Consider the following 24,591-nt stretch of genomic DNA (forward strand, 5'->3'; position numbering starts at 1 on the left):
AAGCCAACACAGAGCCCGGGGCTCCTGAGGGTAAGTTTTTTCAGCAGTGACTGTGAAAGATCAATAACTTTTTCAAAACTTCAGATGAAATTGGCCATTACTGGTGGCTAGTGGTTTGACATTGGAAGAAATCTTACTTGAATACAGTTGTTCTTGTTGAATATTTTTTGGACCTAAGCCTTTATAATATACTTATTACTAAGAATCCCTTTAGTCAAGTGTTTAACTTTTTGAAATACAAAAAAAAAAATATATAAACCAAGAGCCGTTTTAGAATGAACAATGGCTTTCTTAATAACCCTTGTACCTTTAAGAATGAACAAATCTCCTAATAAACTGCATGGTTTATTCATTTTGAAAGTACCCTAAGGCCCAATCCTTTAGTCATTAATCAAGAGCAATTGATGCTGTCTTTAGTGAAATATACTTGGCAGTGATAATGTCTTGATTTCTGTGTGTCTGTGTGCAGACATGCTGGGGAATACCAAGGAGGTAAATCAGATCAGTCCGTCCTCAATTTTTATTTCTGAATGGGCCGGCCTGTACTTTGGTGTTGAGGAGGGCACAATTTTGTCTGCTGGAAAACTAGGTTTGAGCTGCCTACTTTTCCAGTTCATATATCAGAAAGCAATAATCACATGCTAAAAATGTAATAACAATTATGTAAACAATTATTTGTTATTCAAACATAATTATATTGAGTAGTAACTTCCTCTTTCATGTTGATTTAATTCACTCGCATTCAGATGCCACATACTTCCACCTCCTTTTTCTGATAGTGCCGCTATGTATTTGGGAATTTGTTTCTCAAGAATCTCCTAAACAAATTTGGGGTTTTTTGGAGCTCAGAGGAAACTAGGGGTGAGGTTTTGGCCTGTACTAAGGAAAGGTGCCGTTCAAAAACATCTTGAAGCACTTGTGAGGCTAAATAATTCTGAGAAAATGTCATTAGAGAACTTCGTACTGGGTCCTGGAAGGCCACCTCAAAGTATTGTCATCTTGAGGAAGTGGAACATAGCTCTTAGATGTATTAGGCATTCTGACATTTGTATTAAAACATTTTGCAGAGTCCTTGTGAGCAATCTGTTCTTTCAGTGGCATCCTGGCAATATAGCTTCTTCTGGAACTTGGACTGTTTCACTGTCAATTTGGCAGTCTGGTGGGCTTTCATGTTTTAACATCCAGTGTTTATTTTAGTATAAGTAAAAATATTTAAAATAATTTGATTTGTTTTCAGTGATACAAAAATGTTGGTTTTTTTTTAATTCTGACATATATTGCTGATTAGAAGTTTTATCAAATGACTACAAAGAACAGTGCCATCTGAAAACCTGTTTTCATGAGGAACCCACTCCACAGAATGTCCATTTCCTTAAAACTGGAAAAGTTGCAATATGTAATTTTCAATGAAAATGGAAAGTCTTTGTTCTTTCTGAATGAATCTTTTTCAGAAGAGTGTATTTCATAAATGTCTTTGAAGTTGTTTTTCATTTCTCTGTAGTCACAGAACAATTCTGTGTATAACGTGAGTCATGCAAAACGGTTACCGGAGTTACTGCCCCTACCTGCTTCTGCTTCAGCTGCACCTTCAGAATTGTATCAGGTATGTGTGCTCTCCCCTTGCGTCAGGGTATGCACTAAATTATATGTGCTAGCGTGATTTTAGGCATCTTAGGCCTTTGGCAGTTGAAGTAAAGACAGGAAAAATAATTTAAATTACTAAGTTAAAGTACTAAGCAGATTGTCAGGTCCTTCATTAGAGCTGCTTTTATTTAGAAAAGTGTCATTACAACTTCTGTTATAATTTGGACATTAAACCTTGGCAGTTTAAATCTGTTCTTTTGAATTTATAGTTAATTATTTGCTGTTAAATTTTGGGTTAAATATTTTGATTATTCAAAAAGCCATACAAGTACTCCTACTGAAGCACTGTGTAACATTATTCTTATACATGTGTGGAGCATCAGGATCTGAAAATAGATTGGGGGTCAAATGACTCTTAAGTCAGAGTTATTGATCTTTAACCCAGTTCTAGCTCTAAAAAGACTCTTTAAATTACTGTGCTGTGTAAAACTACTGCTTTTTTTTTTCCTCCAATTTCAGCTTGTTGTTAAGAGGGGCTGTTATCCTCCTTTGATGCAACGAGCATCATGGACTTTGGCAGCTCCATTCAAAGAACAGAGTTACTACCGAAGCCCGAGTGACTCCATAGCTAATAACTATACTCTTACTGCACGGGATTTAAAATTGAAAAATGTGCACAAATTAAAGTCCTCTTCAATGACAGGGACGTCACTGGGTTCAGCAGAGCAGAGAACAGCCTCGCCGTGTATCCGTATTTGAATGTGTTTATAAGTTTAGCCTTGCTTGTTCTATACCTTTTTACGTCTAATTGCTTATCTGTTAAAGCATCATCCTTGGGAAAATCGCTTATCCCTACTAAAAGCTTATGAGCTTATCACTTCAGGGTCAGCATAGACAAATTGCCAAAAGCGTGAATAACTGTAATAAAGGTAAGGCCAATTTATGATTAATTAGTTAAGTTCGTCCCTTCAAATAATCACATGCAATTATTTGGAGGGAATTGTTTGCAAAGCAGGAAATGAACGAAATACAGGTTGGTTCTTACTTTTGCTAAGTAAAAGTTAGTACCAACAGGAAAACAGAAACAAGTTAGGTGTGCACCCCTGTTATGTCCATATTCGTAAATCTTGCATAGCAAAACAAGATGGGTGACAGGCATTAAAATCTTTCCCTGAGGATCAAATCTAAGAAATGTTGCTTAATACACTGTTTACATCTAAACCATGTAATTGATGTTACTGGTTAGTAAACTGTGCATGTATATGTAAATACTACAATGTGAGATATTATATGCTGTTGATTCAACATGTTGATTCTACATACTGTCAGTCTGCATGTGAGTATACTCATGCTGCATAGTTGCTTTGCTTCCCTGAAGTGTTAGAAATGGTTTCATTTCCCTGGGATAGATGAGACTTAATAGTTTCAATATCTGCATAGTCCCCTTGTATGCTATTTAAGAAAGGTTTGGTTGTATTCATTGGATCTCTAACACTTTTTTTACATACACCTGGTTCTTCTACTCTGTGTATATCTCCAGTACATGGGTGGGATGTGGGAAGCAGGTCATGGTGCTTTTCTTGGTGAAGAGGCATGATGTGTTAATTTTGTTAAAAGACCTGTTTATTTGTTTGTACTCTGTACAAATTTTTGTACAAAGTACAAAATAGTAGTTTGTACTTTGCAAATTTTTCATGTGCAGTATATTTGGTGGAACTATACATCTTATAGGAGTGCTTTTTTCTTTATTCGAGATAGAAAGTCCCAGCGCAGAAAATATGGTTTGTGCAGGGAGGTCAGTAAGCACTGAAGTCTTCAGCATGAGCTAAATGCTGTCATAGTCCCAGAATCAGCAAGTTTATTTAACAGATGATTTTAGTGTCTTGCTAAATGCTAGGTCAAAACTAAAGGCTTCCTTGTAACATTGTAGTTTTCTGTTACTTCATTATCTGATTGATTGTGTTAGCTCTGGTTTTCACCAGTCTGAAGTAATATATTACTTGAAAAATATTCCAGTATGTGATTTTCTTAACTGGTGCATAAAGCTTCGAAAGAATTTGATCCTTCTAGGAAAAAGCTCAAACTTACACAAAGAAGTAAATGGAATTCTGATAGGTATGTACTGTAATGTTCTAAAGATACAGAATATTACAATCAGTCTAGATATCTGAGTTGTGATTTAATATTTCTTTTTACTTGGATGCTATGTTAAGCATCCAAGCATGAAATGTTAAGTCTCCGCAAAAAAATGTATGTGCATCAAGACTGAAATTCTGTGGTGTTTGAAGTGACAGCAGCTTTTAACTACTTCTTTGTGGCAGGACAAATTTCAGTCTTTGGCATGGTAAAGGAAACATCTTGCTTTCATAATTACTGACTTAAGAACTCAAGAGTTTAGTTGGTAGAGATACAGATTGCAGAAATGAAGTCTCAGTTTTGCTGTGAGGGTTTAAATACTTTCTAATGCTTCTAGAGTTGTGTCAAATTGAGTGCTCTGCTGTAGTAAATATTTCTTTTTATTTTCTTTGTGCTTGTGTTCTTCATCAGTAAAACAAGGAAATAATCCTTTCTGGAAGTGCTATGATACTAACTTTCTTACTCCTTGTTAAGATAACATGGTGATGAATACTAGAAAAAAAACAAAAGGGGTATTTAGATTTTCTTCAACTAAGGACTTGATAATGTGAAGTAGATCAAGTATGGAGCCAAAAGCTTGTTGACTGAGTATTGTTCATTCTGAGCAATGTGGACAAAAGTCCTATAGAAAACAGCCTATAACCATGAAAAAGAAGTCTGTAGTGTAACACTTACGCAAATGAGCAAATTTGAACTTTTGGCTTAAATTGTTAAGATTTTGGTATGATAATCACCTGAAAATAGGTGGAGATCTTGGGCAATCTGAATAATAGTGCTGGTAGGTCTAGGGTCTGATGAAATTGCTTATAAGGTACTGCCTGTCAGATGTTGCACAATTTTACTGAGGTTTTTTATGAGTGATTGAAATACTTCATAGGTCATACTTGTCCTCAGTGCAGTGTAAGTGGTTTATATAATACTCATCATTTGTTCAGATTGATTTAAGAATCCATTACTGCTGCTTTATTCCCTAAACTTATATTCCTTTTTTCAGAAGTACACCAACTTTGTTAAACAGTTTGGATCCCATTTCACTCTGTGCATCTGCTCGTATGCCAGAATTACACGTCATACATTATACAGACAACCAACCATTGACCCCAGAAGAACAATTTGTTGTTATGCACTTACATGAGAAGGAGATAAGTAAGCGAGAAAAGCCACCTTCCGGAAATGATTTAGAGGTATTTATAGAATTTCTTTTAAAGATAAAAGTAGTAATCATCTGCAGTATATGTAGATGTATATAGGGCAGTACATGAGGTTTAGAAGTTGTAAATATTCAATATAGCAAACTGCTGTTAAATATTGTCTACACCTTGCCCATTTGTTTCTACCTGTTTAGTCTTGGTTTTTGTTCTAATGAGTTTGCACGTATAAGTATCTTCCCAAATTCTTAACCTCTCACATTGTTGGCTAGTACTTCAGAGATCAGTATATGCTGCACTCAGTTCTGTTGGTATATATGTGTACATCAAAACAGAAGTATCGCAAAAATGTCAGGCATCGACAGTGGTTTACAAAGAACCAAGAGATACCCAAATCCATTATATTCAAGCACCTTTCAATTGCGGAAAAGGTTCAAGTGATAGAAAAGCTAAAAATACTTTGTAGTAATTCATTATCTGTCAGAAGATGCATACAGTAAATATATTATTTTGAACATTATTTTTTAGAGGTACTGTTACTACATATATAATGGAGTGCAGGAAGACATGCTGGCACCTCAGGATAAGGAAGTGATGAATGTAATTTTAAAGCATATTCCAACTCACATTATTGCTAACCCAAACCTGGAGAATTTACTTGCAAGTTTAAAAGAAGAGGTTAAGGCAGACTATCGTATCAGCCTCATGAAAGCCATTGGTAAGACTCAGAATCTCTTAGTAATTCAGAGTATGTAGACATTCACTGCCCTTTGAAACCAAGTCTACATTCTATTCTTAGCACCCCTTTGGGGTTAGTAGAACTGCAATAGATACCTGAGAGAATGTAATCTGTGATCATGCTAGATAACATTCCAGTTTCAACAAATACCTGTTTGCTAGACCCTACATCCCATCACTTAACTATAGTAATTTCTAACTTCTGTAGCTCTGGGTGCATAGAATCATTTTGTCCATACGCACACCATTTCCCATTCCTAATTCAAATCCAAATCACATTCAAAATGCATAATTCTGCATCACCTCATCAGATGTATAAAGGTGATGGATCAAATGATGGTGGACAAGGAGTGATCATCTTAATTTGCAGCAAAAGAAATTAGATAAGAAATTAGAAATAGATCATGACTATAAAGATCGTGAAGCACTGCAACAGATTATTCATTGATGAATGTGCTTTGATTCATTGATGAATGATGCTTTGAAGTGCATGATAGACAAATATAGTCAACAACACTATAAGTATAGTTGATCCTGATGTGGGGAGAGGATAAACTAGGCTATTTTAACAGATACTTCCCAGACAAACTTTTTTGTATTCTGCAGTAGGTCAGTGATACACATTAACAGCCAAATTAATGTGTCATAACTGCTGAAGTCAATGTTACGCTGGGTTCATTTCACAGGTTCAAAGAATTTCATTTAAGACATTACAAGATTAAGGAAAATTAGATGACACATTAATGTGCATGATTATATTGCTCATGTTCAACACATAGAAGATCATCATATATAAATAAATACAAAAGAATGTCATAATCCTTGAAATTCAGTAATGCCTCTCTAAAAGTGAATGTGAAAGAGGAAGTTCTGTAGAACATGAGATTTTTTAAAGTTGCTTTCTAGTAGTCTTGCAGTTTCATTGGGTTTTCCCCATGTGAAATAATTCCTTTCAATTTTCTTAAATATGTTGACCAGTAAATAGATGTGGCCTCTCATTCATGACAGCATCAAAATGAGAGATTGATTGGTTTTCACTCTGCCTTCTATAGGCTCTGACATCTTTTTAAGTACCCTTTAATTTGCCTTTTATTAATTCACAATTTTACCATCGCTTTTGGTGGTAATGCTAATGTCAACAAGGGGTAGTGAGTCTGCTTCCCAGTTTCTGTTAATCCCATATGTATAGGTCATTGATCAGAACTGGTAGCACATGAATTTGGGCACTTAGCAGGTCCAAGATCAACCCTTTGAATGTAATATCATTCCTAGATGCAACAGATGATAAGAGTTCTGTGTTTCAGAAACATTTAAGAAGCCTTCTAAAAATCATCCTTGAAAAGGAGATCGTTCTGCCCCTAGTTTGTGTATGAGGAATTGAAGCACAAAATGAATGTGCTTCAACTGGAAACAGAATGAAAAGGTGTTTCTCCTGTCCCCCGTTTTGAGAACGAGGACCAATTTTTGTCTTCTTTTTCTGAAATTATTTTGTAGTCAAATTGGTAATTTGATTATAGTCCTGTATTTCATCCTAGAAGCTTGCAAGTAACTATATGACAGTGTGTAAGTTTTAAATAGGTGGAATTCTACAACTTCCTGAACTATGGAGATACTGTGTTTTTCATCTGTAAGTTTTGACCATACCTGCAGTCTCACCATGATATATATGATTTGTTCTAGTTGATTACATCTTGATGGATCCAGCTGAAAGAGAGAGACTGTTTATTGCAAGTACCCCACGCCCTTTTCCCCAGAGAGTTGTCCGTGCACCAGTCCCATGGCACAGCTGTTATGAAGAAGTGAAAAGCTGGAATGAAAAGAATCTGTTCGTAGTGAATCCACTGATGCCCACTTTGCAACAGCTCTGGCTTTCTCAGTAAGATGTCTTGTTCATAAGCTCTTAATTACATTGAGAATGTTTTCTTTTTATGGCTTAGACTGCATCTGCTGACTTACCTACATATGCTACAGAGATCCTGGGGAAGCCAATAGAGAAAAAGTGGCAAAATTTGTTCTGTTTTCAATTTTATTTTTTTTTCTGAGCCTGTAAGAATTTCAACATAAAATGGTTGTTTCCTGTAGACTCTGAATGCAAGCATGAGCATGCTTTACATGTCCACAGTAAAGAATGGATAACCGTGCTATGGAAAGATCGCCCCCTTTGTTAAAAGGTCTTATCCCTAAACAAAGATTCAGTGCTCAAGTAAATAGTGATTTGGAATTCTCATATTGATTCCTGAAATGAGCAAAATTAACTCTTAAAATTGAGTCTCTTTCAAATGTCCATGGTTGTAAATTGTTCTGGGAACTGCTGGAAATTGATATATGTATTCTTATAAATATGGTAGATAGTAATCCTCAGAGCTTAAGTAACATTTGCAAGAATTTAAGCTGTTGTATGTTGCAGACTGTGATATATGCCTTGCTGAAGAAATTTTTTTTTCCCCACAGGGTATCCAGAAAAGATAGATATTGCTATTAATATGGAATAGAAGCAGTAGGTGTCATTCTGTATGTTCTTTAATGCCTGGATACAATAGTGACTCTAGGAAAAGGACAGGAAATTGTTCTGATCATTTCAGCAAAAACTTAAAACAATTTTAAGTATAAGAAGTATAGAAGGAAATTTGTGACACCTATTGTTTGCCAATAGCAAAAAAAAAATCATTAAAATTAACTTGTCAGACAGCTTAGCAATGAAGTGATATGCATCAATGAAATTACGTTATTAGTGTTTATAAATACATATGAGACCTTTCTGACTATATTTCATGGTTTTTTTTTTAAACAGAATTCCCTAAAATATCTACTGTTTGTTTTACTCCCATAGGTATAGTCATCAAAGATTTGTTCGCACTGAAGAAATGCTGTGTAGAGACCTGCCACTGTTGCCTGCAGAATTTGAGGAGGTCGTTCGAAGACACTGCGTGGAAGCTCACAATATTCTTCAGAACAAGTCAGTGCCAACTGTAGTAACAGTAGATAAATAAGAGTATTTTAGGGTCTGATTTACATGAAGCTCCCTATTTAAAACAGATCTTAGACTGCGATGAAGTAGTTCCAACCACAAGGCTGCCAAAAGAAAGGGGAAAGTTGTGGAGAGGAATAAACATCTAGATGCTGGAAGAGCTATTGAAACTGCAAAAGTACTTGGGAATAAAGGAGAATAAACTGACTGTGAATAAATGTGGACTGGAGATTAGATGGTTTCTAACTACGAGAGGACTGGAGTCTGAATCTATAAAAAGAGTGACTGAAAATCTAACTTTTTAAGTTATGGAAATCAATTAATTTAGTAAAGAGATTATGTGAGCTAATAGCCCATGATACAAGGTGACTGCATTCTGCCATCTGAGATCTCTTCCAAACTCAAGTTTCCCATTTAATGCTAATAATATTGTCAGTAGTATTTTGTCTGTTAATACTGATTTAAACTAATAGTAGGGGCCCATTCTAAGAGGAATCCTTAGCTTAAAACTCAGGTTTCCTCTAAGTCCTGGTGGGTACAGTTTCCTTTGACATCTAGTTAAGAGCCTCTGTTAGCCCTTTGAATTTTGCTCATTGTGTCATTCTGAGCTTAGATTTCATTGCAAGGTGCAAAATAAGACTTAACAAGCTTTTAAAAACTTTGTCTCCATATTATTTCATTGTAGGTGGATTCCAACTTGTGCATCTATTTTCCTTGATCAGAAAAGGAAATGGCTTCATTTTGCTCCTGAAAATGACTGCGATTCCTCTGAGCGAGTTGAAAGCTATTTCCGTTCGGTGGCAACTTTAATGTCGTTACAATTACGTGAGATGGTGGTTAACTCCTTAGAAGATCTTCTTGCATTTTTTATGATCCACAAGGTATATGCTGTGAAGTATGTCTATAGTTTTCAGTGTTACATAGAGATAATAGTTTGTATAGCCATAAAATGTAATGTTATTTGAAAGTTAAAATATCTCAGGTAGCTTTTGCCTTCATAACGGAATGGCTAGTTCCTTCCGACAGATGTGCATTCTCAGGGGACTTCTTTTTACATGGTCAAGAACTGTTTTTTTGAATAATCATTTTGCAGGCTTAGGGTTACAACAAGAATTTTATGGGAGTTTTCTAGTCTAATTTTGAGTGAGTGTGTGGGGTTTTTTAATTACTTTTAGTTTTATTTTTCTTGGACTTAACCAGGCCAAACACTTAAACATGTTTTTCTGAAAGCACATGATCAATCCCTTTTGAAGTCAGAAGTGTGCATAGCCATGCATGTAATCCTTTGCAGGGGTAATTTATCTACGTAGTGTTCCTGTCTGCACAAACGGGTGCCCAGTATTATTTCAAGTAATGCACATAATTGTAATAATAAGCATTACACCATGAGAGTTTTTACCACTGTTTTGGCTATGATAAAGTTGCCTCTTAGTGGAAATTGATTCTTTAAATTTCAAACCACCCAGAATTTACCAAGACAAAATTAAATCTATTTAAACAGAATAATGGAGGCAGATTAAATACTGCGCTGCAACCAGGGGATCACACTTAACACAATATGCTGTCAAACCTTACCTTAAGCATTGCATCTAGGTGATGATGGTGTTGCTGATGGTTGGGGTTTTTATTTTAGGTTTTTTTGTCATGCGTGTTGGTTTGGGTTTAGAGTTGTTTTTTCTTTTTTGGGGGAGGAGTTGGGTTTTTGGGGTGTTGGGTTTTTTTGTGTTTTTTTTTTAAAAATCACTGTAACATCTACATTACAAGTCTAGTCATGGGTTAGGACTCCGTTACTGTAAAGGCATTTTGGGGTAGAGCAGTTCTTACTAACCATACAAGGCAATGAAAAAACTCAGCATCTCGCATTTGATTCTAGATTTTATTTTTTATAGGCATTGGGGCTGTATTTTAGAACTTGTTCTGTATGGTAATTAGTGCTTTACTTCTGTTACTTAAGGGAAAATCAAGGCAATTAGGCTTAAATTCAGTTTCCTAATTCCAGTTTTTATAGATTCATTTAGGATTTGGCACCTTAAAATCTTGTGTATTGGGACATCAATGTTTTGAATAAAAATCAGGGAAAGAAGATCCCATTGGTGCTGTGTAGTTAAGAGATTTGGGGAAGTTTGAATCTTTTAAAAATTATTAGAGTTATAGCTGATTTCTTTGGCACATACAATTTTCATTCTTTTCCCTAAGGATGGAAGTGATTTTAGAGGACCGTATCAAGAAATGCAGTTCTTTGTACCTCCGATACTAACAGTCAAACTCAGTGTGGAAGAACCCAAGATTGTCTTTGAACCACCTCTGAAAGAATGTTGGGATCTAATCAGTCGTTGCTTCAGGGAGATCCTGCACAGTGCTGAGGAGCTTCCAAAGGTACTGGATAAGTTACAGCTGAGTGCAAAATACAATTTGAATAAAAACTGTCTATGGTATAAAAAGCTATGAATGAGGCAGGAAACTGACAAATAGAAGATCAAGATAAGGGTTGTGTATCACAAACTGTGTGAACTTTCGTGATTATAGAAGAGAGCGTAGGAATTTTTCTTCTTCAAATTCAAGTTATATTAAAGCCTTAGTTTAATTTTCATGTAGTTTTGGCAAGCAAACTGTGTAACCAAGTGTTAATTACAAATAGAACCTTTCACATTGCAGTGTTTTTACCAATTTTATTTTTTTTAGGTGGTGGGTGAATGGATATTAGAATACCTTATTTCCTCTATTGTATGTGTTACTACAGTATTTTCAATCCCTTTAGGTAGAAAGATTTCTATTTCCAGAATTAAAAAGAGATGATCTCACTCTTGGTACAGTCAAACCAGATGAATCATTGTTTTCAGAGTATGTGAACAAACTTGAAAAGATCTTTGAGAGCAACATACTTGGCCCACAAAAGTAAGTTTTGGCTGTTAACTCCATTGCCCATCCAAACCCTCAGGTTCATAACGATATCCATTTGACTCAAACAAACCGTTTGAGTTGATTTGTTTCTTGTTATAGAGAATCTTCACATTGCGGTCTTATGTTTGTTTTTGTGATCTTCTGTGTTTAAGGTATTTAAACATGTATAGGAAATACAGCAATCTTTTGAACAATAATGCACAGCAAGATGTCACAGATTTCTTGAAAGGAGGACATTCTTTAGAAGCTTTAACAGAGGTAATAAGTAACTGACAACTGTCACAAGTTCATACAGCAGCTAACATACCACACTTGACTTCCTAATACATATGCCTAAAGAACTCCCTTTCAAATCGCTTGTTTTACCCTTGGGAACCCATCTCAGTTTACATAGCTCCTTGCTGTAGGGCTGCTGTGTAAATGTGGGAGGTTTCTTTGTGGCCTTCTTCTAGAGGTCTGTTGAGTCTCAGTAGAAGTCCAGTGGAAGGCTACCCAAAGTATCTGGTGAATCAGCTTGCTGGTCTTTTGACTGTCCTGTCCTTAGTCAGCCCTGTCTACTTTTCTCTCTGTATTCCTGAGTCAGCCTATGGCTAAATACTTCTTTAGGCAACTTGTGGTGTTTGTTAATATGACATATTGCTGTGCAAAGCTTTTAGTTGTGGAATCTGTGGATACAAACTGAGCTCTGGAAAGATAAAAAATAGCTGTTCCTTCTTCTGTTTGGTATATGTTATCTATTTACCAGATGGGAACTAATTAGTTGTAGTGTAGCATTTTTCATCTATAGACTTTAAGGAAAAATAGCAGATTTATTATTTTCCATTTGTAGAAGATTGACAGCTTAACAAAACTGAAAAGAGAGATTGCTTCCATGCATGTCACTGTCCCTCTGGCGTTGTTCTGTCTGGATGCTGTACAACTGAATGAGGAACTCTGCAATCGGACCCAAAGTCTTAAAGATAGATTGATTGAATTTGCAGTGATGGAAAACAGAGAGTTAAATAAAAGGTACGTGTTGTTAGCATGCGTGGTTCTTGCTGTCTGCCTGGACTAATACTGATATCTGTGCATGAGATAACTTTATTCATCTGCTGTGTTTTCTAATCCTGACCAGACACATGCAGGGGAACCAAAGTGGGTATTTAAAATTTACAGGAACAGCAATACTTGTAAATAGATATCTAACTTATTTTGTATAGGGTGTACATAGAGATTAGACTGGAAATATGCAGTTGTTTTTTTCTCCTTTACTGACCTCATAGGATTTGGGTTGAGGTCCTTGCTTCCCTTGCTGATGTCCAGATGAAGCAACATGAAAAATGTAGTATGTTGGAGTTTTTTCTTCCTCTTCTCTTCCTCTTCTCTTCCTCTTCTCTTCCTCTTCTCTTCCTCTTCTCTTCCTCTTCTCTTCCTCTTCTCTTCCTCTTCTCTTCCTCTTCTCTTCCTCTTCTCTTCCTCTTCTCTTCCTCTTCTCTTCCTCTTCTCTTCCTCTTCTCTTCCTCTTCTCTTCCTCTTCTCTTCCTCTTCTCTTCCTCTTCTCTTCCTCTTCTTTTTTTCCTAGGGAAACAATGGTCCTGACCTCATATTTTGGCAAGTTTAATAAATAATAATAAAAAAAAAATTTAAAAAAATCCCCAACAAAAAAACCAAACACACACTAACAAACACTCTGGGAGGTAAAGAATGCTTCCACAGTGAATGGAGAGAGACAATCACTGTAGAAGATATTATTTAACCCACCTGTCTAAAGGGCTTCTCCAGGTGGAGATGAACTACAGTCTAGAGGAGCCTCTCTGCCTCCACTTACTGTGGATGGGATCTAGACAATGAGCTTATGCTGAACACTTAAACCAACTCAAGCGTTCGAAATGTTAAGTGAGCCTATCCTTTGTGTATGGTTGCTGTTTGCATGCCTGCCGTCTCTATAGGTATTTGCAGTACTGAACTGGGATCTGGAACAAGAAAATGTATCACTGGGAAGAAGGAAAATAACAGGATTTCTTCCTTTCTCTATTTTCTGTTACTGTGTACAATGTAAAATAAACTTGATTGTTTAATAATTTTTCTCTTTACAACTTTGTTTCATACTGTGCAGCTGATTTAGTTGCTGTGGAAATGAGCTCTTTCTTGTGAGTCCAAACCTTTCTTTCTGCAACAGATTGGCTCTTGAAAAGGAAGTTCTAAACCTATAGGAGGGAAACTGTTAATATGCTGTTAATTATAATTTGTAACCAAATGAGCAATCATGCTATTATGTATCAGTTCTTGTAAACATAGTAGGACTATATGACTGTACAGAGTAAAGTGGCATCCTGTATAAATGCCTATCTGCTGTGTGTATTCAATCTGAATCGTTAATTTATTAAGAAAGTTAATATTCTTGTTTAAAGGCAAACTTCATTAATAGTATCTTACATCTCTCTTCACTTAGGATCCCAGTGATATGTCTATTTTGTTTTTGTTGTAGAATTTGTAATGAATATAACTTAATTGCGAAGAGAATGAGCGAGGTGCCTCTGAACACTGAAGAGCTAGTGGAATTTGATGCATACTTAAAGAAATCCAATGAAGTTACTGTTTTTAAACTGAGACAGGAGGTTGCTGAAGCAGCACACAGACTGGAATTCCTCATGGACTATGCTAATCTTTCTTGTATGTCTCAATTAAAGAACATAAAAGTCTCCATATGAAAATAATTATATATAGATATTGGGCCTGGCATGCATAAATGTTGCATCTTCTAGAATGCTGATGGAAAGCTCCAAGAGACAGGGAATAAAGAGAATTTATTAGAGACCAAAATGTAGCAATGCAGGAAGGAATGGTTAGAGAAATGGCATACAGCACAGGCAGTGCTTTTTTCTGTGTTTTGGATAATGTCCTAGGCATTATCAGATTCATGTCATGTACTCTGGCCAAATGGGGTCACACCTCTGTGTTGTTCAATAAAAAGTCTTCAATGAAAATCATCTAAAAAGCTGTGTCTCAAAGACTCTATGGCAGCTTTTGGAAAGTGTGAGAACTTGCATCTCTGCAGTTGAGTATTAAGTCAGTGGAGACCTTTTGTTTTTCTGCTACGATAGCTTGCTGTTCTTTGTTAATATAAAGGCTGATCTCCAAGGTGAAAGAAGCATCTGCAAAAGTTGCTTTTAGTTTGCACTTCTGTTCAAACCAAAAATGTGCCATTCACAGTTGCTGTATGTTATTTTCCATACATAAAAGTGAAGAGCAGTTATATGAATGCATACTCATTTTAGCGGCAGGATGATCCTTTCTCCTTAAACAGAATACACTCTCAGAACAGACAGTGATAGAAATAACTAGGATATGCCATGTTTATTAGAATTTATTTCTGATAAAAATTAGGATGCCTGTGGAAGCCAGGATATTTTCTGTTACATTTTGGACTGGAGTGTTTGCATGCGCAGTATTTTGTAATTATAAATCCAGCTACAAAGAATATGTAAGCATGTGTACTGCAATTAGTTATAATGACCTAAGTGCATGCAGCAAACAGACAAATATGAAGATGTGTGCTCATTGTGGTTACTGTGTTCTAGCTTTTGTGAATAGTTCAGCATTTACACATTGTGGACTAGAAATGGTTTAAACTTTGCTTCTATCCACCTTATGTAGATATAGATATTTAGTTAGGAGTGGTCTGTCTCTGTGTGTAGTTGAACAGAATTTATATTCTGAAATAGCTGTTCTTACCGATTTTCTCTGTCTGGCTAAGGTCTTATTCAGAGAATTTCACATTCTTAGCTTGATTTTAGAGTTTTGCTAACAATCTAACTTGTTCTAGGCAACCAGTCCTCTTTGCAATGAAGGTAATTCAGCCAGCAACTTGAAATATGTAGCTTCTTAGACAGCTTATTCCTAGATACAGTTTTAGCTATTTTGTCTACTCTTCACAACTGCCATTCTATTAGCTCATTGATTAAAAGTATTTTCTTCAATATGTCTACATATTTTTTATTTTAGATGATGACATAAACCTGAATAGCACAGTTCTCCATTGGCCTGATCAGATTGAGATAATCTTTGAAAACAGTAGAGATCAGTTGTGTAAGAAGAGGAATCATGCAGAGATGGTTTTGCTTGAAAGGTATGGTGTTAAAACATTTTCTTTCACTGGGTATTTTAAAAAAAAAGAAAAATCTAATTTTGATTTAAAGGGAGATAACGTCAAAGAAGAAAAATGTGGAAGGGACATGAGAAAGTCAGGAAGAAACCATTTACAGTATCATGGAGATTTCAGAAAAATACTGTTGATGAGGGTAAATTAGAATATTGTTATGTTTAAATAGGTCTGAGTGGAGGAATTATTAAGGATGTTGGTAGAATATTGATAGAATATTATCTTGTTACATTGCTTAGGACAGCATTACACATAATTTTGTTACGTTATTTTTACTCTTCCTTTATTTTCTCCAAGTAAAAAAAGTAGCAAATACAAGTGAACTAAATCAATTAGGAGATATGAAAATGAACCTTGAATTCTAATCGTATGAACTACATAGTATTGATGTAACTGATTAATGGGTTTTCACTGGCATCTGTATTTACTTTACACTATAGTATTGAAATCAGATTTCATTTGTCAGTGCCTGTTACAATTAGTAAAATAATTGAAACCTGAAAAGGAGTGAAACAGAACATCATATTACCTTAGCTATCTTTACCTCAGGTGTTCTCAGTTTGTGGAAACTCTTGAAGGTTATAATAGAGAAGTAGAAAGCTACAAAAAGCGGGATGTCATGACTATGGAAGAAATGAAGAACAACGCTGAGAAATTTAAAGAGTTAAATAAGAATCTAGATAATGCGCTAACAGAATCTGAGGTTAGTATTGATTAGCCAAGTATGGAGTGGGTTGCAGTGTGCTGGATGAGCAAAAGTTTGGTTCCTGTTTGGGGTTTTTTTCAGAGTTCTGGCCATATATTGTCAAGATGGCTTTAAAATTTCCAAAGTCACAAACATGTGGCAAATATCTTCTTATCCCTGTATGCTGAGTTGTCCCTACTACTGAGCTTAAGAGCATATTTTTTGGGAAAACAGCTTGGAGAGCTTTTTAAATTGAAATACTGACATTCAGTTTTTCTAAGCAGTCAGTAGTAGCAGGATGCTCTCCTTGGAAAACAGAATTCTTCTGGCAGAGTTAGCAGGAGCAGGATGTTAGGGAAGTGGTATTTTCCCTGAATTGTGTTTGTGCTGCTGGAGCTGTGTTTTCAGTCCCTCTGCTTGTCCTCTAATTAAAACCAAATGTTTTTCAACTGTTTGTATCATTTCCAGAAGTTGCCTATAAGCATTAGATATGTGTTGTGTCACAAAAAGGGAAGTTTCAGATGCTAGAAGGAAACTGAAGACCAGGATTCCTAGATTCTATTTAGGGCTCTCCATCCCTTGTACTGTGTGGTTCTAGGTTGAATAGTTTGTCTTAGCTGTGCCTCTGCTGGGAAATCAGAATGGTTACTTACGAGAGATCTCACAGGCATTGTGTGGCTTAATTAATCTTCTAAATCACAGTGAGACAATGAGATTTCTGCATATGTGGAGCCTTAAGGATCAAGATTTTAATTAAGTCCCATTCAACAGAAAAAGATTGAACCAATTAAATGAGTTTAGGATTTAGATAAATTGCTAGTCCTACATATGAACACTCATAATCTGATTTAAAGGCATCTAGTACATTTAATTAATGTCAGTTAACAGCACTGATACGTTGTTATAGGTAGATCAGAGTAAGTAATTAAGTTAAAGTTTCTCAATACATGATCCTGATGAGGGGTGTATCCACACAATTTAAATGACATGACAAACAGCTTAGTGAATACTTGAAGTTAAAATTTGTCTTGGAATGTCAATACTTATGTTTCTCTGCCTGCATCTCACATTGAGTGATTAAAAGTTTTATGAAAGGTCTGTTGGCATCGTAAAAGCGCAGACTTGGGACTCAATCTGAATTCAGTGTCTGCATTTCAGACAGTATTTCTCTGTGCTTCACCTCCCTACCTGTAAAATGAAGAAGGCAATACTTTTTTTTTTTAACTCTAAATCTTTGCACATTGATTTATACTGTAAGGTCTTTTGGACAAAGACAGTATCTTACCATGAATAAGCACAGCAATTAATGTCTGTTTTGGTTGGAACTCCCAGATCTTTCTGTCACAGAAAGAAATAATCACAAGTTAAAAAATACATCCTATAAGCCTATGTGACTGAGGAGCTTACATCCCGGTTTCAAAGTGGGTTGGTGACTTGTGAGCCTTGGTTTCACTGAATGACATGGTGCATTATTTAAAATAGAAACATACTTTTATATTTGAGTAGTAAAAGATACAAATACCTAAGGGAATTTTCAAGAACACATTTGTCTTATTTACCTAAACTCTACAGGCCTAAATCTACAAATCTGGCTGTCTTTATGACATTTTAAAAAACTGTATTCAATATTACCTATGTAAAAGTATAAAAAACAGTAGGAATTTTTGATGAAAATAAGATATGTTTTTTTAAAAAACATATTTTTTTCCCCTTAAAGGCTATTCATAAAGAAGAAGAGTTACTTGGGCTGGAGAAGAGTCTATTTCCTCAACTGCAAGCTATAATTGCAAACAAACAACGTTTTGAGCAACTTTGGATTACAGCATATAATTTCCATACCAAATCTGAGGAATGGATGAATGGTGAGGCTTTGATGTTCATTTCATTTGATTTGATGAAACATGTCATTTTTCAGTCAGTTAAGTAGAAGCTGAAGAGGCTGATTAATTGTGAGAAAATTTTGAAGAAATAAATGCTGTTAAACTGTGAAATGCAGTTGTTGAATTGGATTTTGCATTAAGATCATTTTTTGTAACACAATTGATTTCCATTTAAAGGAGAATTATTCTAAATACCGATAGATAAACCACCCTGGAAAACTCCTTTTTTTATGCTGTCGTATTCAGGATCTCTCCAGAAGTTGAATGCTGATGAAATTAATGAAGAAATTGGAACTATGTGGAGGACTATGTACAACCTCAGTAAGAGTTTTCCAGATCTGGCTGGGCCTAGACGCTTAGCAGAAACTATGAAGTTTAAGCTTGATAAATTTAAACAGCATCTTCCTGTCCTGTCAATTGCCTGCAATCGTGGAGTGAAGGAGAGACATTGGAAGCAGGTACTTGAAACTCTGCTTTAACTCTGAGGGTACTCTACCACAGAAACCAGCCGTTCACTATACTACTTTATATATTTCGTACTGTGAAATATGGTAATAGTTCTGTATTTCACAATAAGAAGAGCCTTTATCCTGTCACATGATAGAACCCGTTTTGAAATTTGTAGTGGTACAGACAGGACCTTCTCTGAGTTAATAATTTATGGTGGAAAAGCAAATTAGGAGGTTGCATTAATACTTCTTCAGCATTTATTTCTTGCCATTTGAGAAGTCTGTTACAAACATGCATCTTGGTAATAGATTTTAATTCGTATTTTATTTTCAGATTAGTGAAATTGTAGGATGTGAGATCAGACCTAATGAAACTACTACTCTAAAAAACATGTTGGAATTTGGACTCTCAAAATACATTGATCAGTAAGAAGTTTATTCTCATTTTTTACATAGTCACTGTATTTCATATGTCAGATACCAGCTAATAGGCTTTTTGTGTGCAGTTAGAATGTGCTGTAAAATCAGCTGTATTTTATCAAGCTATGGATAGAACTGTCAATTATTCTTGTAGCACAAAAGCACCAAAAACCAGTCATATTCCTAATCCACTTTATGTGCCCAGTCAGAATTTTCTGTCTATATTTATCTTCAAATTAATATTAATATCTCTAACTTGGTGACCCTGGAAGTGCAAAAAAATATTCCTTGAAATAAAAGCTATGATATTATTAACAAATTCATATGAATTGTAGTCTGATATGCAACTCTACTTACAACTGCTTTTTTTTGCTCTTTGGCTATGTTGCAAAAACATTTCAAAGATATGTTTGATTTCAATTTAGGCTGGAACCTATTGGAGCAGCTGCAAGTAAGGAGTATTCCTTAGAGAAATCGATAGAGAAAATGAAATTTGAGTGGGACAATATGCAGTTCAATCTGGTGAAGTACAGGGATACTGTGAGTAAACACCAAATCAATATATATATTGTTGAAAAGAATTACTTTGATTCTGAATACCAATTGAGAAATATTAAAGGGAAGTTACACCTGATTCATTGTGGCATGATGAAAAGTGGTATCATACCCCAGAGCCTGGGCAAATGTCTCTGCTACTATTTATCTATTACTATATCCCCTTATATTTTGACCTTAGTATCTGGGTAACTTGTGATCTCAACATACTCAATCTAACAAAACTGTAAGCCTGAGAGCTTCTTCATTGTTGTATGGAAAGTTGGACAGCAGTGAAATTTTAACTTGCCCTGAAGGTATAAGAATCATACTGCAAAAGGTTGAGTGAGAAGTCACTAGCATCCATGGCTAGTTTCTCATTCATAAAACAATCTATCTCTTGACCTTCGAAACAGAGATGTACAGTGGAGATACCATTTCATATCTTCAAACATCTTGCAGGCTTTCTCAATGCCTTGCTGCTTTCTTACCTTCAACCACCATAGGGAAGGGGGGAACAGGAAGCCACATGAATGTGAGGCTTAAGAGCAGTGAAATAAAGCAACTGGCATTTCCCTTATCAAAATGTGATGTATTTACAGAACACCAGCATCCTGTCAGCAATTGATGACATTCAGCTTTTGCTGGATGATCACATTGTTAAGACTCAGACAATGTGTGGCTCTCCCTTCATCAAACCAATAGAAGCTGAATGCCAGGTAAGGAAAAGCTGGTTTGATTGAGCTTGTTTGTCTTGTAATAAGCTTTCCTTAAGTGCTTGAAGGTGTTTTGGTGTGATAAGAAGTTATATAGTTTTTAACTGTTTCTAAGAACACACATTCATATTTTTCTTCAAGAGCTTTGAATTAATGGTTTCCAGACAATGGTATGCAAAGCTTGCTTTACCTCTAAAGAAATGGTAATTGCATTGCTAATCTAGTCATTGCAAGCATGGGGTTTTAGCTGAATGTTTTGGGAATGGGTCAGTTGATTTAAACAAATCCTGCTGCATTGTATAAAAAGACATAGGTGTCTCAGCTGTGAGAGAGAATTTATTTGTAATCCTCTGTTATTGGCATGATCCATAAGGGTTTCAAATTTGTTTAGCTGTCCTACTATTTTGTAAAGATGTGATCTTAAAGATGATGAATTTCTAATAGAAAGATTATGCAGAGAGAAGAGACTTCTTTCCATCAGTATTTAGTATCACTTTTTCTGGCCTAATAGTGATGATTTGTATGCAATGCTAAGACCTAAATTCTATCCTTTCCTGTGGACTTTAGCCAAATCATAGGTAAAGCTGAGTGAAATGAAAAGGAACGATTGATACAGAGCTATCTTAAACAATTTCCATGTACCTCTTGCAGAATAATGAACAGTAAAGGCCGGCTGTGTTTTCTCCCTGCTGTACATTCCCTGCATATCCCTTACAGTGTAGGCTGTCAAAGTCACAAAAGCAATGCGGTCTGAGATTCTTTATTCAGAAGGAATCTCTGCTTTTACTGCTGATTTGTACTGCTAGAGTTGCATGAAATATCTTTTTCTGGTGGGCCAAACATTGAACCCACTCCACATAGGGCCTGTGAACTGACATTTACTCAGTCTGCTGAATACCATGTTAAGCTTTTATCATTTCATTGATGATAAGGTAGAAAGTACAACAGTAGAATTAAAAGAAGAGATTCTGGATTGCCATGCTAGTCATCTCTGCACTATTTAGGCAGTTCTCTCACAACTTTCCATAGACCATGCTAGTGAAAGAATACATCTGTTGTTTATAAGAAATTTTCATGTGTTTGTTAGTGTTTTTAGAAGAATGAAGTTTTTCTGTTTTTTAAAATTGTTCAACTGTGGGTATTTTTCTCTCTTTGTTATTTTAATTTGAAACCAAACAACTCGTGCTCTGATTCCTCAGCATAGATTAATTACTGATACAATTTTGCTTAAATATCAAATGTTCTCATTACAGGCTTGGGAAGATAAGCTGTGTTTAATGCAGGATATTCTAGATAGCTGGTTAAAATGTCAGGCAACATGGTTGTATTTGGAACCAATTTTTAGTTCAGAAGACATTATAGCTCAAATGCCTGAAGAGGGCAGAAAGTTCGGGGTTGTGGATTCATACTGGAAGGATATTATGGCACAAGTGGTAAGTGCTTGCATTTAAAAAAGCATGTGTTTTTATCCCCATCTGGTAAAATGATTATTACTATCATGAAGATATACTAGCTCTTCTGGAGCTTGATATTTGTGTTTAAGTCACAAGAATGTATAATATGGAGTGGAAAATCCTTTACCTACAGCCCACCAAAATCTAGTGTTGCAGTAAAATTGGTAGATTGTATCATGATTGCTTTGAGATTTCTGTAAAGGCTGGATATTGCAGGACAAATTAGAGTTCAAGTAACATTTTAATTCTAATTTTTCTGGCTTTTGTATGGTTAAATTATCAGAATTAGGTAGAAAGATGGATGGTTTGTGCTTTCAGGACCTCCTTTAGAGTTCACTAACAGTTTGTAGAAAGACTTCTCTGGATACAATTAGATTTTGCATTAGGCTTTTAAGGTGTACACATTATTAAAGCAACTAATTTTTTTTTTTTTTTTTTGCCTATGATTGTTCTCTAATATGTGGGGGAATGGTTATTCAAAACTTTGATGAATATATACTGAGATGATAGTGTGTCAGGATAAGGTAATAGGGATAGTAAGTGCAATTGCATATCCTGTTCTGTTCCCTGTAAGTAAGAAGTTGGGTAAGAGGCCAGATACTTAGTGGTAGTGTGAGCTGAGGTGTTTGTCAAAAACATAGGGAGTGTGTGTTTGCGAATTAAAGGTGTGTGTTTGCGAATTAAAGGTGTTGAAATAATCAGATATTATTATCTGAATTTCTGAATATATCTGAATAATATCAGAATAAACTAAATAGAACTTGAGACCCGTCTAACATCTCAGACTTGGTGAATGATGAAGCCTGTTCTGAAATAGGTGTGTCCTTTCAAATTACAAGTAGTGTTATCAGAAAGAAAAAATGCAACCTAGGTGGCAAGGACAGAGAATAATTGTCATGTACTGTGGCTCAGTTTGGCAGAACTTACTTGTGAATGGAAAAAAATGTAGCAGGCTCAAGACACAGGAGCAAGTGCCAAAGATTTTAATTCCTGTGAATATTTCGTTGTTGCATCATTGTCTGTAAAGTTCAGATTGGTGAAATTGACAATCTGGAAAGGAAACCTATCAAATAATGCAGATATATTTAATAACATGAAGGCACACTACAGGGAATAATATATAGATTTGTGATTGGTGATAACAATGTTACTGTACAAACCTATTGCAACTTTTAACAGTTTTTGCTGTGTATTTGTTTTTACAAAGGTGAAAGACACAAAGGTACTTGCAGCAACTGAACAACCCATGCTGTTAGACAGACTTGAGGAAGCAAATACTCTCTTAGAAGACATTCAAAAAGGATTGAATACTTACTTGGAGAAGAAAAGATTATTTTTCCCAAGGTAAATTAATTAAACAGGCCTAGGTTAGAGACAGAAAGCCATTTCAAATAATTTCTACTGAACTGAAAAGTCTCATTTTATAAATGCACGTGGGGGACAGTCCAGTGCAACAAAAAATTTAAAATCTGTTCCTTTCTCCAGACATAATTAATTTGCCTTGGCTGCAGTTAAATTTGCAATGCCAGGGACAGGCAGAGGTGGGGAGGCAAAATCTGTCTAGCACAGCATAAACTTATGATTAGAAAGACATTATCACTTACAGGGCATTTTTAAAGGAACTTGCTAACTTCCCATGTCTGATTTGCGATTATGTCTCTGCCCTACCCTTTTTAGTTGAGCAAAGGTGTGTGGTAGGAATTATATATGATTATGAGGAACAGGATTCTATGCTTTTACAAAGTACTTACTGGCTGCATAGTTATATCTGGGCTTTTCTGAATAAGTCTGAGAACCTGTCTGTCTTTCTCATCATAAAAGGATGGTCATATTGAAATTCTGAAAAAACAGGTGCGATGAGTTTTATAATGTTAAAAAAATACTTAAGAAAGGAGATTTGAGATAGTAATTTCTTTTCTGTTGTACTAGTGTCCTAAGCAACAATAAAAACAATTCTATCTGTCTTGCATTAATAGATTGTTAATGACAATTTTCATGATTGGAAAGTGCAAGTTCACTAATTGTACTTTTCTGATAGATTCTTTTTCCTGTCTAATGATGAGCTGCTTGAAATACTGTCTGAAACAAAGGATCCCCTTCGAGTACAACCGCATTTAAAGAAGTGTTTTGAAGGAATTGCTAAACTGGAGTTCACAGAAGATATGGAGATCGTAGGCATGATCAGTTCAGAGAAAGAAAGTGTTCCTTTCATAGATAAAATCTATCCAGTGAATGCAAAAGTAATTTTCTTTCTTTTTTACTGTATGATGTTAGATTAATACATTGCCTAAAGTGTATGTTTTGGAAGGAAGGAGGTATAAAAAATTTAGGATCAGATCATGAAAGGTGTTTAGGAAGTGACAGTGCAGACTGGTATTCTAGAACAAAAAGGATTTCCTACAAAAAGTTTGATGGCATATTGGTTTTGCAGTAAATTCCTTTAGGCACTCTACCGCAGCTTTATGCACTTACTACTTCTTAGATGTAGATGGATAGATAGATAATATATATAGATTTATAAACACACAGACACACACATATATATACACACATATATGTAACATTGCACAGCATGGCTGAAACAGAGAGAAATGAGGGAAAAATGAATGCCTGGCAGTGAAGAATTAGTTTTCAGAACTTATAATGCTACTATTTCTACTCAGAACCCTTTTGAACTAATGCTCTGTCTCAGTTCCAGCTTTTTCTGCTGTTCTCAATGTAAAAGTATGGAGCTGAATTGCTGTATGGTAACCAAAAAGAGATAAAAGGTGGGGTGTGTTGTGAGTTAGATACCCTTTTTCCCTTAATCTTCCAGGAAGAAAACATGCCCTGGGTTA

At 35.5% G+C, this 24,591-nt stretch overlaps 1 protein-coding gene across 1 annotated transcript in view; it reads left to right on the plus strand.

Annotated features, from left to right (window-relative positions):
• The first annotated feature begins 6 nt into the window (after positions 1–6).
• Positions 7–24,591, plus strand: part of DNAH3 (dynein axonemal heavy chain 3) — a 65,774-nt gene continuing 41,189 nt past the window's right edge. Inside the window, exons 1-23 of the mRNA XM_080386646.1 lie at positions 7–1,603; positions 2,104–2,329; positions 3,630–3,699; positions 4,715–4,904; positions 5,397–5,586; positions 7,287–7,482; positions 8,437–8,562; positions 9,260–9,455; positions 10,771–10,950; positions 11,333–11,469; positions 11,628–11,733; positions 12,305–12,483; positions 13,943–14,127; positions 15,460–15,583; positions 16,166–16,319; positions 18,019–18,163; positions 18,428–18,639; positions 18,965–19,056; positions 19,476–19,590; positions 20,187–20,303; positions 21,554–21,733; positions 22,962–23,098; positions 23,793–23,994. Coding sequence (XP_080242772.1) covers positions 2,137–2,329; positions 3,630–3,699; positions 4,715–4,904; positions 5,397–5,586; positions 7,287–7,482; positions 8,437–8,562; positions 9,260–9,455; positions 10,771–10,950; positions 11,333–11,469; positions 11,628–11,733; positions 12,305–12,483; positions 13,943–14,127; positions 15,460–15,583; positions 16,166–16,319; positions 18,019–18,163; positions 18,428–18,639; positions 18,965–19,056; positions 19,476–19,590; positions 20,187–20,303; positions 21,554–21,733; positions 22,962–23,098; positions 23,793–23,994 — 3,426 coding nt within the window. The 5' untranslated portion in view covers positions 7–1,603; positions 2,104–2,136. The remainder of the gene's footprint in view (positions 1,604–2,103; positions 2,330–3,629; positions 3,700–4,714; positions 4,905–5,396; positions 5,587–7,286; positions 7,483–8,436; positions 8,563–9,259; positions 9,456–10,770; positions 10,951–11,332; positions 11,470–11,627; positions 11,734–12,304; positions 12,484–13,942; positions 14,128–15,459; positions 15,584–16,165; positions 16,320–18,018; positions 18,164–18,427; positions 18,640–18,964; positions 19,057–19,475; positions 19,591–20,186; positions 20,304–21,553; positions 21,734–22,961; positions 23,099–23,792; positions 23,995–24,591) is intronic.

The sequence above is a fragment of the Falco punctatus genome, assembly GCF_963210335.1.
Source record: "Falco punctatus genome assembly, chromosome: 4".
Taxonomy (NCBI): domain Eukaryota; kingdom Metazoa; phylum Chordata; class Aves; order Falconiformes; family Falconidae; genus Falco; species Falco punctatus.